Source organism: Eurytemora carolleeae, unplaced genomic scaffold (assembly GCF_000591075.1).
Source record: "Eurytemora carolleeae unplaced genomic scaffold, Eaff_2.0 scaffold273, whole genome shotgun sequence".
Taxonomy (NCBI): Eukaryota; Metazoa; Arthropoda; class Copepoda; order Calanoida; family Temoridae; genus Eurytemora; species Eurytemora carolleeae.
Window position 1 is genome coordinate 325,974 of NW_019396174.1, and position 18,848 is coordinate 344,821.

The following is an 18,848-nucleotide window of genomic DNA, read 5'->3' on the forward strand; positions in this document are numbered from 1 at the left end:
CGATACCGGATAATATTTCTTTAATTCTCTCTCTCTATGACAGCTTGCCATGACAGCTTGTTTCTATAGATAGTACGGGTTAAGGATGGTTATTATGAATCTGATACAATAAGGTTGATTTTAATTTGATACGAATGTTAGTGATTGATATTATGACTGTGAGACTGGTTGGATTTTTGATACGAATGTNATCAAACTATCTATAGAAACAAGCTGTCATGGCAAGCTGTCATAGAGAGAGAGAATTAAAGAAATATTATCCGGTATTCGCGCATTCTTAGGAGTTTTATCTATCCCCCCCTCCGCCAAGTTAGGAACGACGCCTCCCCTAAAGACCCCTAACGTTAGTCCGTTATTACTTGTTGGAAAAGAGTAAAGACGACTCTGAAAAGAGAACCAACAACCTGTTTGTGTAAATCTACGCGGCAAATTAACAAATATTCGTTAAACCGCCAAAACTAAATTAGAATTCGGTATCGTCTCGACCCACAAATCGATTTAAGAACGTGAGAGTGTTTGTTTGATTAATTAGTGTTAATGGTTTGATTATGATCCAAACCAGGCTGAAGGAAAGAAATATGAGATACGATTTGTGCTATTAAACCTATACCAGTCGTAAATGATCTCATCGAACTAAAAGGGACTGTTAACGTTATTTTCTTAATGCACTAGATGTAGTTTTCTAAATCTCAATTTTTGTAATATATATACTTTTTAGACTTAGAATGGAGGAGGGCCAAGTTATACCGGTTAAGGTGATTTTTTTTCATACAGCTCCTGAAAATAAATTTCGAGTTATGGAAATTAAACAAAATACTATGTTCTTAAGTCAAAGGGTACAGGTATATTGGGTCTGTCCTAGTATACAATTTTTGGACATTTTGTACATGGATCTTACAGAAAGTGTCTCAATTTAACCTAACCCGTGGCCGCAGCGCTCGGCCCCCAAGCCTGTCCTAGCCGCAGCGCTCGGCCCAGAAAGTGTCTTAACCTAACCTAATCCTCAATAATGATAAATAAATACTAATTTGGTCATGTACAAAATTGATAGGAGGGGGGGGGGGAGTTCAAAAATCGTTCACTAGGACAGACCCACAGGTATTAATTTCTATGGTGTGGCTGACTTGATAAAGAATGACCGACTTGATAAAGAATGACCCATAGGTGTATAGCATAAGAAAACTTCGGAAGGACATATATATTTCAGAAGTACACTTCTTGCTCATATTACATGATTAAGGGTCTGTCCTAGAAAAAGTATATTTGGACCCTTCCCGCCCACCCTATCAATTTTGTACATGACATTCCACTCTTGGTCTGTCCTAAATTAGTGAAGGGTCAGGTAAGGTCAAGACAGTTTCTGGGCCGAGCGCTGCGGCTAGGCCAGGCTAGGGGGCCGAGCGCTGTGGCCACATGACTTACTATTTCCATGTGTTACATATGAGATACATGTACAAAATTGATAGGTGAGGCGGGGGGTGTCCGAAAATCGTTCACTTGGAAATTACGCAACTATTTTTCCTCTTAAGTCATTTTATCTTTTTTTTCATTATACCAGGGTTAGGATAGGTTAGGATAGGTTAGGTTAGGTCAAGAGAATTTTTGGGCTGCGGCTGGGACAGGCTAGTGGGCCGAGCGCCTCGGCTAGGACTTTGTCCGTGTGAAACTTATGAGCTATATGTCCCAAATTGAAAGGGGGAGGGGGGTCCAAAAAGGGTTCTCATGGAAATTTTCACGCTTACAACATTTTGTTAGTTTCCATTCTGAAATAACCCATTTATACCTGTTTATCTAATTATATTGCAGTGTTAAAGAGGAAATTAAAATAATTTTCTGCCGCTCAAACTATTTTGTTAAACATCCTTTCCCAAATCTGTAAAAAACAAAGATATTGGAGTGTCTAGCTGGGTTTCCTTGCAATTCACAATTGTTATTCTTGATAAAGGTTGCTCTCCGGATCCGCCCCCTGGTGAGCAAAGAGACGAGGGAGGGTTGTCAGGTAGCTCTGGAGAAAGTTGAAAACGAACCTCAGGTAAAAGATTAGAATCTCATAAAAATCTTGTAAATTATGTTTGCCACTGTTTATATTATACGATACAAATCATTTAAAAATGTTAAAGGGATACAAAATCCTTTTTAAATTTAAAATTACATTTTTTGCTTCTAATAGAAATACATAATCAAATTCGAATGTAAAAAGGAACATATGAATAGGTCTTCGTTGGTTCCGGAATCCGACACTTCTGATTTTATAATCCTCTTTCGGGGACTTTCATCCTCGACAATTCTATTTTTGTTAAATCTTTAAAATAATTTGTTTAGGTTCATATTCTTAACACGAACAAGTGCTTCACATATGACTACGCCTACGGAGATGAATCTGAACAAGAACATGTTTACCAGGAGGCGATTAGACCTATCCTTGAAAACCTTTTTAAAGGTATAAATGAGAGAGTTCGAAGTATGGAGTATAATATAACATTTTTTAGTTTCCCTACACCGCGAAAAAACTTTACGAAAAAATGCTTAAACTTTTTAATGCGTATAACCCTCAAAAAATACTTCACCGTATTTGAAAATTGTCATCCGCAACTTCATTTATTTTCCAATAAAAATTATTTAGTTTGTCCAATTTTTCAAGAAAAAATAAAACCAGGCTACTCAAAACCACCTGTTATTAAACATTTTGGATCGGGTTGCATATTTTTCTCACTAAAAATCTCGCGTCTCCCTCAAAGATCGGGAATTAATCTAAATCCAACCAGTCTCACAGTCATAATATCAATCATGAACATTCGTATCAAATTAAAATCAACATTCGTATCAAAAATCCAACCAGTCTCACAGTCATAATATCAATCATTAACATTCGTATCAAATTAAAATCAACATTCGTATCAAAAATCCAACCAGTCTCACAGTCATAATATAAATCATTAACATTCGTATCAAATTAAAATCAAACTATCTATAGAAACAAGCTGTCATGACAAGCTGTCATAGAGAGAGAGAATTAAAGAAATATTATCCGGTATTCGCGCATTCTTAGGAGTTTTATCTATCCCCCCCTCCGCCAAGATAAACCCCGTGCCCAAGATAAACCCCATGCCTGCACAAGATGTTACGAGTACAATTACCGGATCTACGTTATACTGACTGTAGAGTGGACTTCTCAGCTAAAAGTTTTACGTAAGTTTTATTTTTGTATTACTTTTCTTTCAGTAAATATGTGTCGATAAGAATTACATTTATAGTAAAATCTGAGTTTTGATTGAGGAAATCGGTTAAACCACGAGATTGTTGTTTTTAAATTCCATATTGTGTGGGTTGACTGTAGCAGAGAAAGTTTATTTCCAGGCAAAGGTGGGTTCCCACTTCCCAAGCTAGTGTATCTATATGTTAACTTTGGTGTTTGTTTGTTTGCATGTATCCAATAAACGTAAAAACGGCTGAACCAACCGAGCCAAACATTTTTGAGGAACCCCAGAGCCCACGATTTAAAAGTTTCGGCTCGGGTCGTAATTCCTTAAGCCCAGCTTTAAAACTCTATCTAAGACCCAACACTGACGACAGCTTGTGTTATGTAATTGACAATTCGAGATCTTATGCTCGAAAATGCGATAATGCGCCAATTAAACCATGAAAATCCGCCAAATACAATATTAAACCGGAATTATGAACTCAGCTTTGTGGAAAATTAGATGCAACTTAATCCAAAAGCTCAAGTCGTAATTAAGGCCCAATGATAGCTTAGACCTGAGTCGTATTTTCATGATTTTTTTAAATCGCCGGCTCAGGAAAGGTTTATGACTTGTTGAAGTTAAAAAATCCATGAAAATTTGAGAACGATAAAAACTGGAATCAGCCATCGTTCAAAGCTTAACTTGTTAATAGTAAAGGGGGCTAGCACCTGAAGCGCCTTAAAAGCCTTAAAAGCCTTATAAAACTATATGTAACAAGAGTTGTTCAAAGAATTTTGACTACTGAGGATCGTCATGATAGACGTTAAACATTATGTTTAGTATAATTCTTTTTTAATAAAAAAAATGTGAAGTTAAAAACTGAAATATATATATATATATTTAGTGCAATGGTAACCCTGTGCAGAGAATTGGAGATCAGACATCCAGAGGAGCTTTCATTTATTAAGGTTATTTAATGTATAAAAATCAACTTTTTTAATAGCAATCCCTTCAAAAACTGCACACATACCATATCAATGAAAGATTGAGAAAGTTCTGACCTTGGAATGTTTAAAATATTTTTTTAATTTTAAACTCTTTGTTCCAGGGTGTAGAATCTGACCATTTAAAGTACAATTACGGAACTCTGAAGAAGGAAGAGATTAAGACACGAAGAATCACCGTTGCAACCATGAGGAAATCATTTACCTTTTAAGTTTTATGTTTGAACTTTGAAGAATGAAGATTTAAGATTGAAATTTGGTTTGACGTTTGACATTTCACGTTTGATGTTTCACGTTTGACGTTTGATGTTTGACGTTTGACTTTTGACGTTTGACGTTTGAAGTTTAAAATTGAGTTGAAGTTTCAAGTTTCAAGATTATTGAAGTTTTAATTTTTGAAGTTTGACGTTTGAAATGTTTGAGTTTGAGTTTGAGTTTGAGTTTGTCCCAATATGAATAAATAATTAAATGATATAATCAGTCCAAGACAAGATACCAACACATTTATCTCTAACTCTGAGACCCTGAGGAGAAAAAGTACAAGTGCATCACCAATGCATAGGTATAATGTACAAACTTAAAAGATGCTTTTTTGAGGGACATTTTTTTTTAACAGTGCCATAAATGATTCACAAATGGGAATGGGTAGGGATAACCTAGATAGCAGCTTGATAACTTTTATGACAAGAAATGTTCGATTCCATTTAGAAAATCCTCGATAACAAGCAGTATTATAATTTAGGAACCCCCTAAACTAAATATTGAATCTGTCATTGTTTAGATTTTTTATATTTTAGGAAAATAAGTTACAGATAAACTCTGAGTATAGGAACCCTCTAAACTGAATAACAGATATTGAATCTGTCATAGTTTAGATTTTTTATATTTTAGGAAAATAAGTAACAGATAAACTCTGAGTATAGGAACCCTCTAAACTGAATAACAGATATTGAATCTGTCATAGTTTAGATTTTTTATATTTTAGGAAAATAAGTAACAGATCAACTCTGAGTATAGGAACCCCTAAACTAAATAACAGATCCGGAAGCTGTCTCAGTTTAGCAATGTCTCCACCACCTACAGACGAAGCAAAGGTCAGTTTATAAGATGCTAGCTGAAGTGCCCGGAGTTGCTCGTTGAATTTAAAAAAAAAAACATTAAAGAGAAAAATCGAATTTTGAGAAGAAAAAAATTTCAGTTTCCATACCCCAAGGGTACCCATGGTTACCTCAAAAAACGTCAGCCAATTTGGTCCAGCCGTTGGCCAGCCGCAGTTAACATATGGATGTTGTATATGAGCGAAGAGCTTTATAGTAAAGATTACGCTGGCACTTTCTCTTTAAAGCTTTTAAGAAATATTGTAAATAGTACTAATAAAACAATCTCATTATGGTTCCGCTTATAAATGTAAGACACAGACAAGAAGACAATTTTTTAGACAGATACCAAAGTGACCACTTTCTAAAATCTTCGTTACCCTAATCACACTTTCCCTCATGTTCATTGTGTTTAAAGTGCAGTGATAAGTCTTCTAATGTAGCCGCAGCGTTTGGTCCAGAAAACTTCAAAACCTATCCATTGTATCATGGACTCGAAACATTTAATTTGTTTGGTCGTAGTTAACAATAGGAAAATCCATTGAAGATAGTGATTAGCTGATTGACTGATTGTTGGATTGATTGATTTATATGGATCCCTTCTAAAACATTGATTGATTGATGTGTTGGATTGATTGATTTATATGGACATTGATTGATTGATGTGTTGGATTGATTGATTTATATGGATCCCTTTAAAAACATTGATTGATTGATGTGTTGGATTGATTGATTTATATGGATCCCTTTTAAAACATTGATTGATGTATTGTATTGATTGATTGATTGGTTGGTATTCCCTTCTTAAACCACTGTTTTTCAGGAGACCATTGTTAAACCCAAGACCCTTGTAGAGCGAGCAAGGATGAATGTTGGATGGTTGGATTCTAGTCTTAGTATAATGGAACAGGGGGTAGCGGAGTTCGATACACTTCTACTCAGGTTAGCGGTGGATAAACACACTACAGAGGGACCCATAAAACTGTGGAATAGGAAGACGACATTTAAGCAGGGCATTTAGGGTTGTAATAAAGCAAATAATTTGATCAGTAGCTTGAAATCAAGTTATTAATTAAGATGGGTCCATACATGTTTTGACTTCAGTATTCAACAGTTTTATGGGTACAAGAGATATAATCTGGAAGAAGATGCTATTTTCCTTTTTTATCCCCTGAATTTTGTGAGTTTTAAAGTCAAAACTGTAATACAGCATCCAGAAAACTAATGTATAAAATGTCGTCGTTGTATTACTTAGTTTCGTTGTGTCTGGTATTCGCAGACTGCTTTTGCTCGATCTTTGTTTGTCCTTTTTATACTCTTTTTTTTGCTTATCTTTGCTCTTGTGTTCCCCTTGCCTTTCTTATGCTCATGTTGCTTGTGATATGTTATAAGAATGAAAAAGAAGTAATTGCAAAAAGATTTAATGTATTACAAAGCGAAATTATTTAGATATTATATAACAAAAATATAAAATAGACAAATTACTATTTTTTTGTTCAGATATAAGTACTACTCATTCTATGATTTGAACCCCAAAGAAGACCCAGTAAGAATAAATCTGATTTATGAACAGGTAAAATAATTCATAGACAATTTTTCCATTGTTAAAAAAATGATTTTTCTAATATCTCTACTTTCTGCTCTCTGCTCTTTGGAACCTCTTAACTCTATTCCTGCTGGGGGAGGGGTCAATTTCCCCACCCCCCTGTAGTTTTACATAACTCAAAAAGTATTAGTCTGAGTCTGTTGAAATTTTTTGACCTTTCCTAAATACCAATAGCCCTCCCTTTAGATCTAAAACCGGGCTTTACACCAACTGCCTGAGTCCTCATGCATACTGCCTGAATGACTACTTTTTCCTATAACAAACTAAATCTTTGTTTTGACCCACTTTCAGCTGTTAGATTTTGATATTTTTTTTTGCTTTTTTGAAAGCTTATAACATAAGGAAACGGACTGCACAAGTTTTTCAAAGAAATTTTCTAAATTATTTGCATACCACCCGTCGAAAGAAATTTGCACATTTGAGTTTTTCCTAATTACACAGTAGGTTATTTAAAGTTTTGCTCATTATTTTGCATATTTGAAATGGCATGGTCAAGGGCATTTCAAATATGTATATTTTATCATCTTTTGGACATTTTTTTGGCAAACATTTGCAGCAAATAACTCGATCTTGCAGAAAAAATCAGATTTGCAGATTCTAAAAGTAGAGCATAAAACCCTTCCAACTTATAATTTGTCATATTTGAACATCAAACCTGACATTGGGGGGGTGGTCAAATTGACCTCCCCTCCCCACTGCGTATCCTGGTTCTTAAGTAACCCAGCAGGGAAAGGTTTTAATCTGTTGAATCTCTACTCTCTGGAATCTCATAAATCTCTTAAACCTCTACTCTCCATTCTCTGGAATCTCTTGAATCTCTTAAATATCTTCTCTTTATTCTCTTTTTTCTCTGGAATCTCTTAAATCTCATAAATCTCTACTCTTTACTCTCTACTTTCTACTCTCTGTAATCTCTAAATCTCTACTCCCTACTTTTGGAATCTCATAAATTTTTTCAACTTCTATTGCCTGCAATATATTCATTCTCTTAAATCTCTACTCTCTCCTAAATCTACTTGCTTTTAAATCTCAATTTTCTACAATATAATCTCTTCTATCTATTCTCTAAGCTCTACTTTCTAGGCAAAATGGCAAATATTGAACGAAGAGATTGACTGTACAGAAGAGGAACAGTATTTGTTTTCAGCTCTTCAACTTCAGGTTCAGTCAATTATTTGTTAATTTTATCCTTTTTCCTATTTATTTATCCTTTCACGCTTTCTCCTATTTATTCATCATTTATCCCAAACATTTACACTTTATTCATCTTTTCTCCCATCCTTTTGCCTTTTCTCATATATATTCATCCTTCATCCCATCCTTTCCCCCTTTCTTCTATTTATTCATTATTTCATCCTTTCTCATATTTATTCATTATTTCACCCTTTCTCATATTTATTCATTATTTCACCCTTTCTCCTATTTATTTATCATTTCACCCTTTCTCCTATTTATTCATCATTTCACCCTTTCTCCTATTTATTCATAATTTCACCCTTTCTCATATTTATTCATTATTTCACACTTTCTCCTATTTATTTATCATTTCACGTTTCTCCTATTTATTCATCATTTCACCCTTTCTCCTATTTATTCATCATTTCACCCTTTCTCATATTTATTTATCATTTCACTCTTTCTCATATTTTTTCATTTTTTACCCATTCTTTTGCTTTTTCTCCTATGAATCAATCCTTTCATCCTTTACCTATTTATTCATCCTTTTTCCGATCCTTTCGCCCTTTCTCCTATTATTTACCCTAACCTTTTACCCTTTCTCCTAGTACAGCCAAAATTTGAAAAATAAATAGATTACTATTAGCAGAATGTTATTAAAAGGACTTAATAGCTTCATTTGCAATTGTAAACCCTTATTTCAATCTCAGCTTAGTAAAGTCATGTTGGGATTGTGTTGTGCTCATAGGGCGTCCCTAAAAGTATGATTGATTGACAGATTGATTCATATTAATTTATTTAAAATTACGTTAACGAACCTTTAAAGTAGTTTGAAACCCCTTGTTTAGGTTGGATTACAGGTGAATGTCCCCCAGCCTACAGAGGAGGATGAGGATGATGTAGAATCTGCTCTTAATGAACTTCAGATCTCTCTTGACGGAGGTTGTCAGCCTAGTGATCATACAGGTAACAGTTGATGGCGGTTGTAAGATCTAAAATGATAAGATATTCTAGTTTTTCTATCTCAAAATTAAAGAATTATAATGATTTTTTTCTCTTTTAACGTGAATTTTGGATTTTAAGGCACTATTATTAAAACCAAGAAGAAGGTCACAAAAATATTGCAATAATCCATTAAACAGATGACACGGGAAAAGATTTACACAAAGAAAATTGTCTCCGATAGATTTTTAAATCAGTCCTTACAATCTGGATCCGTTGGATCCACAAGATTTTGGCTTCTTGGATCCGGATCCAAGGGGCAAAATATCAAGATATCAATTTTGATATCTGAATTTTTCATCAAGTTTTAGTATAAAAATAATCGCAAAAAATAATTTGACAATTCTGCTTTGTTCAATTCAAAAAATTCAGTAAATCTTAAAGAAATGTTCGTGACCTTGTTCTGGGTCCGGATCCATGTTTTTCCAGTGCGGATCCAGGATCCGGATCTGGATCCACATTAAAATTAAATGGATCCTAAGCACTGGTTTAAATGTTTATTTTCCGGAATGAAACTCTTTGAAATAATGTGGATAGTGTCTTCGATACCTTTCGTTTGATATTTAATATTTGTAGATGTAACTTCAGTTCCTCAGTTGGCAGGATTTCTTAAATATATTAAACCAAGAAGATTTACACTCAAGGCATTTCATCAACTTAACATTAAATATTGTATCATAGAAACTCGGAATGCTATTTTATTTTTATTTTATTATTCTAAATAAATGGATATGTCTGAAGCTAGTAAATTTTAGATAAAATGTAGGAGTTTCACCAGGGGCGTACGAGGGCTTTTGTTTAGGAGGGGGCACAATTTGCGCGCGTAAGCTCGCAAAAAAATTATGCCCCCCCTCCCACCTGAACTTGTTTTGTTCACCATAAAAATACACTAAAAAGACTACATTTTTGGGTGTTACTAACTTACTAACCTTAGAGTCTAAAAATTATTCCTTTGCTTGAAAAACTAACTTTTTTATCACTTAACTCCATCACAGCTAACTAAATCAATAATCACAGCATCATTAAAAATTATATTTTTACTAATAAACGAAATTTCTTCTGAAAGTTTTTAGATAGAATTTACTCAATCTACATATTCACCATTCACCAAATCTTTTAAGCTACAATTTTCTGGGATTTGCTTGCACAAACATTTCAATGACTTTTTTCAGTAGAGAGCTCAAACAGCCTTATAGGGTGTAAAGCTATAAGTGCAAGATCGTTAAGTCTGCTCTCCGCCATAGTACATCTTGTGTAATGAAGTATTCTCTTTAGAAGGCTAAAACTTTTCTCTCCTTGTATTAACAGTTAATTTAGACAAATCCTTAGTCTTTGTCATTGTCAGGTGTTACTTTCTAAACCTAGTTTCCTTTTAATTTTTATTTTTGGAACTCCCAGGGGGGTAAGAGGACTACTGCCCCCCTAGGTACACCACTATGCCTGACCTGAGGAAGGGAAATGCAAGCAGATGTAATAATAAAAGAGCCTCTCCCATGGGTGCCCCCCCTCAGCCTCTCAGGGGGCACGCGTAGAGGGGGGGGCTGGGGGGCGCGGCCCCCCCTCGTACGTCCCTGAGTTTTACTCCTTTGTAATGAGTCTCATCTTTGATAGTTGTAAAATTGGAACAATTAGAGATTAATAAACTTTTAATTCGACCAATGAGAAATAGTGAGCTTCAAATTGGACCAATGAGAAATAAAGAACTTCAAATTAGACCAATGAGAGATCATTAAACTTTCATAAATTTTTTAAAACAACTTTAAAATTGAAAAATTCTGTTTTATTTTAATTGTTTGTTTGTTATGAAATGTTTTCTTCTTCATTAATTTGATGATAATGTTTACCAGGGATTAAAAACATGTTACTTTGTGTGCAGAGATTGTCAGATTCAAGGTAAAAGGTTAACGATAAATAAGATATCTTTGCTGAATTTAATAACTTGAAGTTCATGCGACACTCCACCCGATTCACAAAAGAACCATATTAAACCTTCATCTGATTTATAATGAGAAGTATGACTATCTCAATCTCATTCTTGATTAGACAACGCGGTTAAGGCCACCGTTGTGAATTGGACAACTTTATAAATGGAGGATTTCTTGAATTACATCCCTATAATGGATACCTGAATATAGGTTGGAAGAATATTCAAGATTATCAGGATTATGGACAGGAACCATCCATCTCAGTTCATCTTAAAGGTGACTATTCGATAATTGATCGATCTTCTTTCATATGATTTTTTCTAGAGACATGCAGTAAGTTTTATAGATTTTATTTGGTTTTTATTTTATTTGATGAACTGATATTGTTAGAAAATTACTTTGACCAGTTGAAATGAATATTGTGAATGTGAGTAAATGATTATTCTATTATTAAATTGATAGATTGATTTTAAATTAATTAATTGAATGAAAGAATGACTGTTTCATTGATTGATTAATAGATTGAACATTTATTCAATAATTCATCCTTACTTTCATCCTTTTATGATTTATTCCTTCACCATTGATTCAGTCATTCATTCATAGCTCAATTAATGTATTCATTTGTTGATGATTTAATCGATTCATTGATTAATTGATTAATTATTCATTGATTGATTAATTGATTCATTGATTTATTAATTAATTCATTGATTGATTTATTGATTCATTGATCTATTGATTGATTAATAAATTCATTGATCTATTCATTGATTGATTGATTCATTGATCTATTCATTGATTGATTGATTGATTGATTGATTGATTGTACTCCAGGATGTGAGGTAGTCCCTGACGTGAATATACAGCAGTGTAGATACGGAATAAAGCTGTCAGTTCCAAGTACGGACGGGATGAGTGATCTCTGGCTCCGGTGTGAGAATGAGTCTCAGTATGCCCAGGTAAGGATTACTCCCCCCCCCCCTTTGTTTTGGTTTCATTTTGGTTCTGGTTCTTTGATTTCTCCCAGTCCCAGGAAGTTAGAGGCTTCTGTATGGTGGGTTCAAATGCTAGTAGTGCCAGGTTGCCAAGAGAGACACTTCAAATGCTGCAACCGACACTGCACGGTGCAAAGCCTCTCATCATGACAACCGCGAAATCTTTCAACCTCCCTCTGTCTCATCCATCATCACAAATTTGTTTACCCTTGTGTTTTTTTTTGCACCGCTTAAATTTTTTTCCCTAAGCTATGGAAAATTCATAACCCCCTCCAGTCTTCATATTTTCTTGGAAATCTTAGTTATCATATTTTAAATCTAATATGTACTTAATGCATTAATTCAGGGTTTCGAAGCTAACATGTACCTAATACATTAATTCATGGTTTCGAAGCTAATATGTACTTAATACATTAATTCATGGTTTCGAGGCTAATATTTACTTAATACATTAATTCATGGTTTCGAGGCTAATATGTACTTAATACATTAATTTGGACGAAGACAAAAATATTTAATTTTGAAGTGGATGGGAGCATGTCGAGTAGGAGCTAAAGGAAAAACTTTAGCGGATGCATCATATGATCAGGTTTTTAATTTTTATTCATTTTGTGATTTTCAAATTAAAGAACCCGTGTCAAGTAAGACATTTTGTAATATCTCTTTCAATATTAATAGCAGCCGGTTCTATTTTTGAACGTAGACTCATATAATTTGTTAGGAGCAGGATATGAAGTCAGATTGTCGATATCTCTTTCCGGAGTCTTGGAACCTCTGAAAAGTGACCTCCGTCGGCTCCGATTTTTTATCTCCGGCCTCGTTGGACATAAATAGCCCATTTTTTAAATATATACTCCCAATGACCCCTAANACATCCTGCTCATCTTCCTGCTATCAATCCAAACACACTAGGTAAGCTACCAACTTGATAGTTATTTCTAACAATGCAACATCCTGCACATGTTCCAGCTATCAATCCCAACACATTAGGTAGGCTATCAATTGGATATTTATTTTTATTTAATGCAAATCCTTCATATGTTCCAGCTATCCATCCCAAAACACGAGGTAGGCTACCAACTTGATAGTTATTTCTATCAAATGCAACATCATGCACATCTTCCAGCTATCAATCGAAACAAACTAGGTAGGCTACCAACTTGATAGTTATTTCTATCAATGCAACATCCTGCACATGTTCCAGCTATCAATCCCAGCACTCTAGGTAGGCTATCAATTTGATAGTTATTTCTATCAAATGCAAATCCTGCACATGTTCCAGCTATCAATCCCTACACACTAGGTAGGCTATCAACTTGATATTTATTTCTATCAAATGCAACGTCCTGCACATGTTCCAGCTATCAATCCCAACACACTAGGTAGGCTATCAACTTCATAGTTATTTCTATCAAATCTTAACATATTTTTGCTGACATATCTACAAACTTTTCTTTTACTGTATATATTTTTATTTAAAGATTACATTTAACAAGTTTCCCTTTTTTATTGAAGAATTTGAATAGAAGTTATGGGCCTAATACACAGAAGTTATGGACTCTATACATATGTAACAATTAATCCAACATACAAGCCAATTATTATTTTGTTTATAGATATCGATGTTGAGAACTATGTTGCGAGGAGGTTCATAAAAAAGCGAGGCAAAAATAAATATTATTTTGTTTATAGATATCGATGTTGAGGACTATGTTGCGAGAAGGTTTATAAAGAAGCGAGGCAAAAATAAATATTATTTTGTTTATAGATATCGATGTTGAGGACTATGTTGCGAGAAGGTTTAAAAGAAGCGCAGCAAAAATAAATATTATTTTGTTTATAGATATCGATGTTGAGGACTATGTTGCGAGAAGGTTTATAAAGAAGCGCGGCAAAAATAAATGTCGATCAAGAATTCTAGAAGCGCACTCTAATGTCAAGGATCTCAACCTCATTGAGTCCAAGATGAACTTCATTAAGGTAAATTATAACAATTGTTTAGAATAAAATTAATTTTTTAGAGACACGTTAAGATTGTTTTCAAGTGGTCCTCGATGAAAAGATGGCAATGCCCGTTTCACAACAGTACTCTTGAAACCTTTTTCAGATCAATAATGTGCAAGATATGGTCTTTTATAGGTTAAAAAGTGTTACAAACTGAGACACTTTGTAGAGAAACCACAAGTAAATATAATCAATTTTTCCAATTTTTAACATGGAGGACGGAGGTCTAATTTATCTAATTTAATCAGACAAAGCTTTTAAGGGAACCATTGTGAATCTGGCATTGCCATCTTTGAATAGAGAGTCACTTGAAATTACGCTTACAATTTTTAAATGGCCTGAAAAAATTCTCTGAAAAGTATCTTGCTAAGACAATGAAAGAAAACAGAATTTTTAACAGATATCTTCCACATTATTAATAAGATAATGGTCTTTTTAATGTACTGTTTTGAATCATTGATGTAGTGCTCCAAACTGTTGAATCGTTTGAAATTTTGTCAACCTTCCCTTTAAGAGGCCAGTGTCCGAATTTAAAGAATTTGAACGGCGGTTTAAATTTAAGCCGCGGTTTAAATATGGTTGGTTCCACTTCAAATTGTATCAAATGTGTCAAGATTTAAGCCGGTGTTTAATTTAAACCGGGTTTTGGCAGATTTAAACCGCGGCTCAAATTCTTTAAATTCCATCTCAGATTAAAGTATTTCTGTCGGACAGTTGTAGTGTCTTTTCAATCAGTCTAGTTTGAAGATGAAATAAGCCAGCTTCTAGTTTTACAATTTCAGAGAATGTTTTCATTTATTTTTCTATTTTCAGGCCTGGCAGTCCTTGCCCGAGTATGGAGTTTCTCTCTTTGTTGTTAAAGTAATACAATTGTTATCTTTATTAAACTAATTGATTAGTTAAACAACTTTGTATATACATTTGAAGAGAAATAAAAAAATGGTGAATAATTAGCGGAGCGTCTTTGAATATTTAGAGGGGTACACAGTACACACTGAAAAGTGCATATGATCAGTAAAATAATTTTTAACACATATGGGGACCATGAAATTACACTTTAAGTATTTTTTCGTGTTTTCTTTTTTTCATTTTTTTCAGAAAGAAGTTAATTTTTTTAGTTCAGAAAATTATATTTTGGTTTGCGCAAACAATGAATTATGGAGTGTTTGCCAATAAAAATAACAATTGTTCAGCAAGAAATTATAAATTGGAAATTGGAAATTATATTAATCTTTTTTATTTAGTTCCACGGGGAACGTAGAGAAGAGTTGTTAGGAATATCTTTTAACAGGTGAAAATTTAGTAAAATTCTTAAAAAAAACATTACATATAGATTGACAATTCACGTACTCTAAATTCAGGTACAGGGGTGTATATTTTTCAGAACAACCCTTCGGTTCTAGGGGTGTGGAAATGATTTTTGATAATTTGGGAGGGGGTGAATAATTTCAAAAGGCAAATTTTACTTTTTACCCAGCAATTAAATTATTGTCCTCAATTCAGCTTAAAAAAAAACTTTTGAAATTTTTTGCCGCTCCGCGCAAAACAGAACTTCTGTGGAAAGAATATTTTTTAAAAGGGCGGGGGTGGTGGGGGGGGTAAATTATTTTTCGAGAAAATATACACCACCTGAAATTCGGTATCTAAAAAGATTGACTGATTAAAATTCTTGTTCTACTTTGTTTCAAGATTTACCAAGGTCGTTTTCCAGAAGATTTGTGACCAGAAATTATCATTTTTTTAAAAAAGATAAAATATTATTATTATTTAAAATTTCATAATTGACTGATAATTTTAGAATAAGTCGGATGAACCTTTTATCTGGCGACTACCTTACTTCTTGGAGATACAGTACGATAAAGGTAATAAAAAGCTGCATGTAGCTCTTCATATCTTGATGTAGATGATGTAGCTCTTCATGTCATGAAACACTCCATTCCTTGTGCCGTGCAGCATTCCACTTCTTTTGTCATGTAGCATTCCATTCCTTGTTTCATGTAGCATTTCATGTCTTGTGTCATGAAGCACTCCATTCCTTGTTTCATGTAGCATTCAATATCTTGTGCCATTTAGCATTCCAGTTCTTTTGTCATGTAGCATTTATTACTTGTGCCATGTAGCATTTCATTCCATGTGTCATGTAGCATTTCATTTCTTGTGCCATGAAGCATTTCATTCCTTGTGTCATGAAGCACTCCATTCCTTGTGAAGTAGCATTCAATTTCTTGTGCCATTTAGCATTCCACTTCTTGTTTCATTTAGCATTCTTTTCCTTGTGTCATTGTAGCATTTCATTCCTGTAGTTTAAGTCAACTGGAGAATCTCAAAGAATTTCATAAACAGTTCCTTTAACCCTAAAAATGTGCAAAGTTTAATATCTAGGCCTGGAATGTGAACTGGGAGACAGGCTATATGATGATCCAGCTGGGAGGAGGTGCAGGGGAGGATAATATTATATTCCAGTGTCTCTCTGCAGATTGTAAAGTAGTCCATGAGTTTATAGGTAATTATTTTTGTTATTTTTTTGTATGAATTTCTTACTAGTTTTATGTTGATAAGTCTCTAGACCCAACAGTACCTTTTTAATTGCTGAGATTAGATGTTAGCTTCAAGGGGGGGGGGGGGGGGGGGGGGGTTTTAGACCGCACACTTTAGAGGAGTAAGAGATAAAGGCTCTTTATGAAGTATGGGATTTTAAACAGTTTCAATGGCCATTTAGTCATCCTGTTGGCCTGCATTTTGCAGATTTAGCAAATTAAGAAAGTCATGGTCTTTCAAAATTAGCCGGAACTGTGAGGCATGAGGTTAACTATACGGGTCACGGGGCGGGCTGTTTTTAGTTTTAGAAGAAGGACAAAATTATACTTGGAAGGGTACAAATCAAAGAAGTGTATGTACATCTAGGGGGGAGGATTGTACTTATATTGTAAATAATGGGGTTTTAAAGGTCATTTTATTTCCTTTATTTCAGGTGGGTATATATTTATGTCAATGCGATCCAAGGAATCTAATCAAGCCTTAAACACTGAACTATTTCACAAGCTGACAGGAGGCTGGAATTAAAACCAGAATCTCAAATTAAAACTGAAATCTAGAATTTAAACGGGAGGCTGAGATTTAGACCGAAGGCTTGCAACAATAATAATGCTAGAATCAATATATTTTTTAACGCATATTTTTTAACTGTTATTATAATTATAGCGCATTTATTTTTAAGTTTAATAATTTGTTTATACAATGTATCAGAGCGGATTTGAACCTTTTGTTTTTATATTTAGACAATTTTTTTAGCTTTTTTATAGGCTTAGCTGTATACTCTACAGTGTACAATGCTAGAATCTTCAAAGCTGGCTCTCATTTCAGCTTTTTTTTTGCCCAGTACAGTGCACACCGGTGCCTTCTCTCTTTGAACCAAAATAAAGAATCTTAAAATTATGAAATTATAATTTGTTTACTTTTTCGTTCACTTTTACATCACATCTATATTTTTACTTTTGTTTCTAATATTTTACATTTTTTGTTGTTTTAATGATTAAATTGAACATATATAAAAAAAAATTTCACGATTATAAAATATACTAGATCTGATTAACAAGATTAGATGTTTCGAACCTCAATGGTGAACTGCCTTTAAAGTGCAATTTTAAAGAAGCCTGAATCATGCATTTAATATATAACCTTGTGCAATTTCTAAGCATTTGATTTATATCTGTTTATTTTTACTTTGTAAATTAAAGAGAGTGTTCGCTAAGAATGAGGATAGGGTGAAGATTGAAGAACAATCAAATTAGAAATCGATTAAATTTTCTATCAAATGATTCTGCATGGGTGATAATTTTAAGTATTACTCCTCACCAATTGAACATTAAAAGCAAGTTTCTTCATAAATTCTTATTTCTAAATACCATTTAGCAAAAAAATAATTTATTTCCTCCTAAATATCATTGATTTCCTCAATACAACCAAAAACCTTTTTAAAAAAATTCGCTCCGCGCGCTCTGGGGAAAAATTAAATTTTAAAGAAAATTAGCGCGTGAGAGAACCCGGTTTGGCTACTGCATGTGAGGTCCGTGAAATTCCTAGACCCTCTTCCCTTTTTAGCGACCACTCCCTTTAAACTATATTGTTATATTACTTATAATGCTTGTCGAAATATTTACCAATGTCTTCATTTCACTAAAGCAAAATTCATGGGTATGAAATATGTATTGTAAATATAGAAAATATTTACATTCAAATATAGAATAATAATTTAAACCAGCCAGACAGAAAAAAGCTTTCAACACAACATCTCTCAGTTTCTTCCAAAAAAATATATTTTTCTGAGATGGAATTTAAAGAATTTGAGCCGCGGTTTAAATCTGCCAAAACCTGGTTTAAATTAAGTGCCAGCTTAAATCTTGAAACATTTGATACAATTTTAAGTGGAACCAACTATATTTAAGCCGCGGCTTAAATTTAAACCGCCGCTCAAATTCTTTAAATTCGGCCACTGTAAAATGTGTAATTTATCTTTTGTCTTCCAGAAGTGCTCCATTACTAAAACTTGTAATTCCACAATTTTGTGAAAACTTTTTTCCAAATAAAAGTTTTGTTTTGACATGATGTGAAATTTGATTAGATAAACAATAAATAAATGAATATTTATATTTTTTATATTGCTTATAAATGGAATTTTTTTTAGCAAATAGAACCCATAATTTCACCTCAACAGTACAGAACAATAATTGTTTTACTAATTGTGTAAATTAAATTTTAAATGCTATAATTATGTAGTTTTAACAGAAATAATACTTGTTTACATAGAAAACGTACTGCAATTTAAACAAATCTCGGTATGACAGCAAAGCTATT

General features: G+C 33.5%; 2 protein-coding genes across 2 annotated transcripts; both read left to right on the plus strand.

The window, feature by feature from the left end:
• The first annotated feature begins 476 nt into the window (after positions 1-476).
• Positions 477-3,003, plus strand: LOC111697190 (chromosome-associated kinesin KIF4). The gene is made up of 5 exons (XM_023467096.1): positions 477-506; positions 719-755; positions 1,946-2,032; positions 2,323-2,461; positions 2,975-3,003. Exons 2-5 carry the CDS (start codon positions 726-728, stop codon positions 3,001-3,003), a joined length of 285 nt encoding a protein of 94 aa, XP_023322864.1. The 5' UTR covers positions 477-506; positions 719-725.
• A 50-nt stretch (positions 3,004-3,053) lies between these two features.
• Positions 3,054-17,730, plus strand: LOC111697191 (unc-112-related protein). The gene is made up of 23 exons (XM_023467097.1): positions 3,054-3,189; positions 4,087-4,150; positions 4,291-4,379; positions 4,668-4,748; positions 5,172-5,280; positions 6,107-6,225; positions 6,784-6,856; positions 7,973-8,050; positions 8,914-9,031; positions 9,644-9,711; positions 10,915-10,960; positions 11,203-11,268; positions 11,830-11,954; positions 12,517-12,579; positions 13,038-13,137; positions 13,607-13,637; positions 13,724-13,970; positions 14,808-14,855; positions 15,239-15,285; positions 15,793-15,856; positions 16,377-16,497; positions 16,966-17,233; positions 17,577-17,730. The coding sequence occupies exons 1-22, from the start codon at positions 3,119-3,121 to the stop codon at positions 17,055-17,057; spliced, it is 1,920 nt and encodes a 639-aa protein (XP_023322865.1). The 5' UTR covers positions 3,054-3,118; the 3' UTR covers positions 17,058-17,233; positions 17,577-17,730.
• The last annotated feature ends 1,118 nt before the right edge of the window (positions 17,731-18,848 follow it).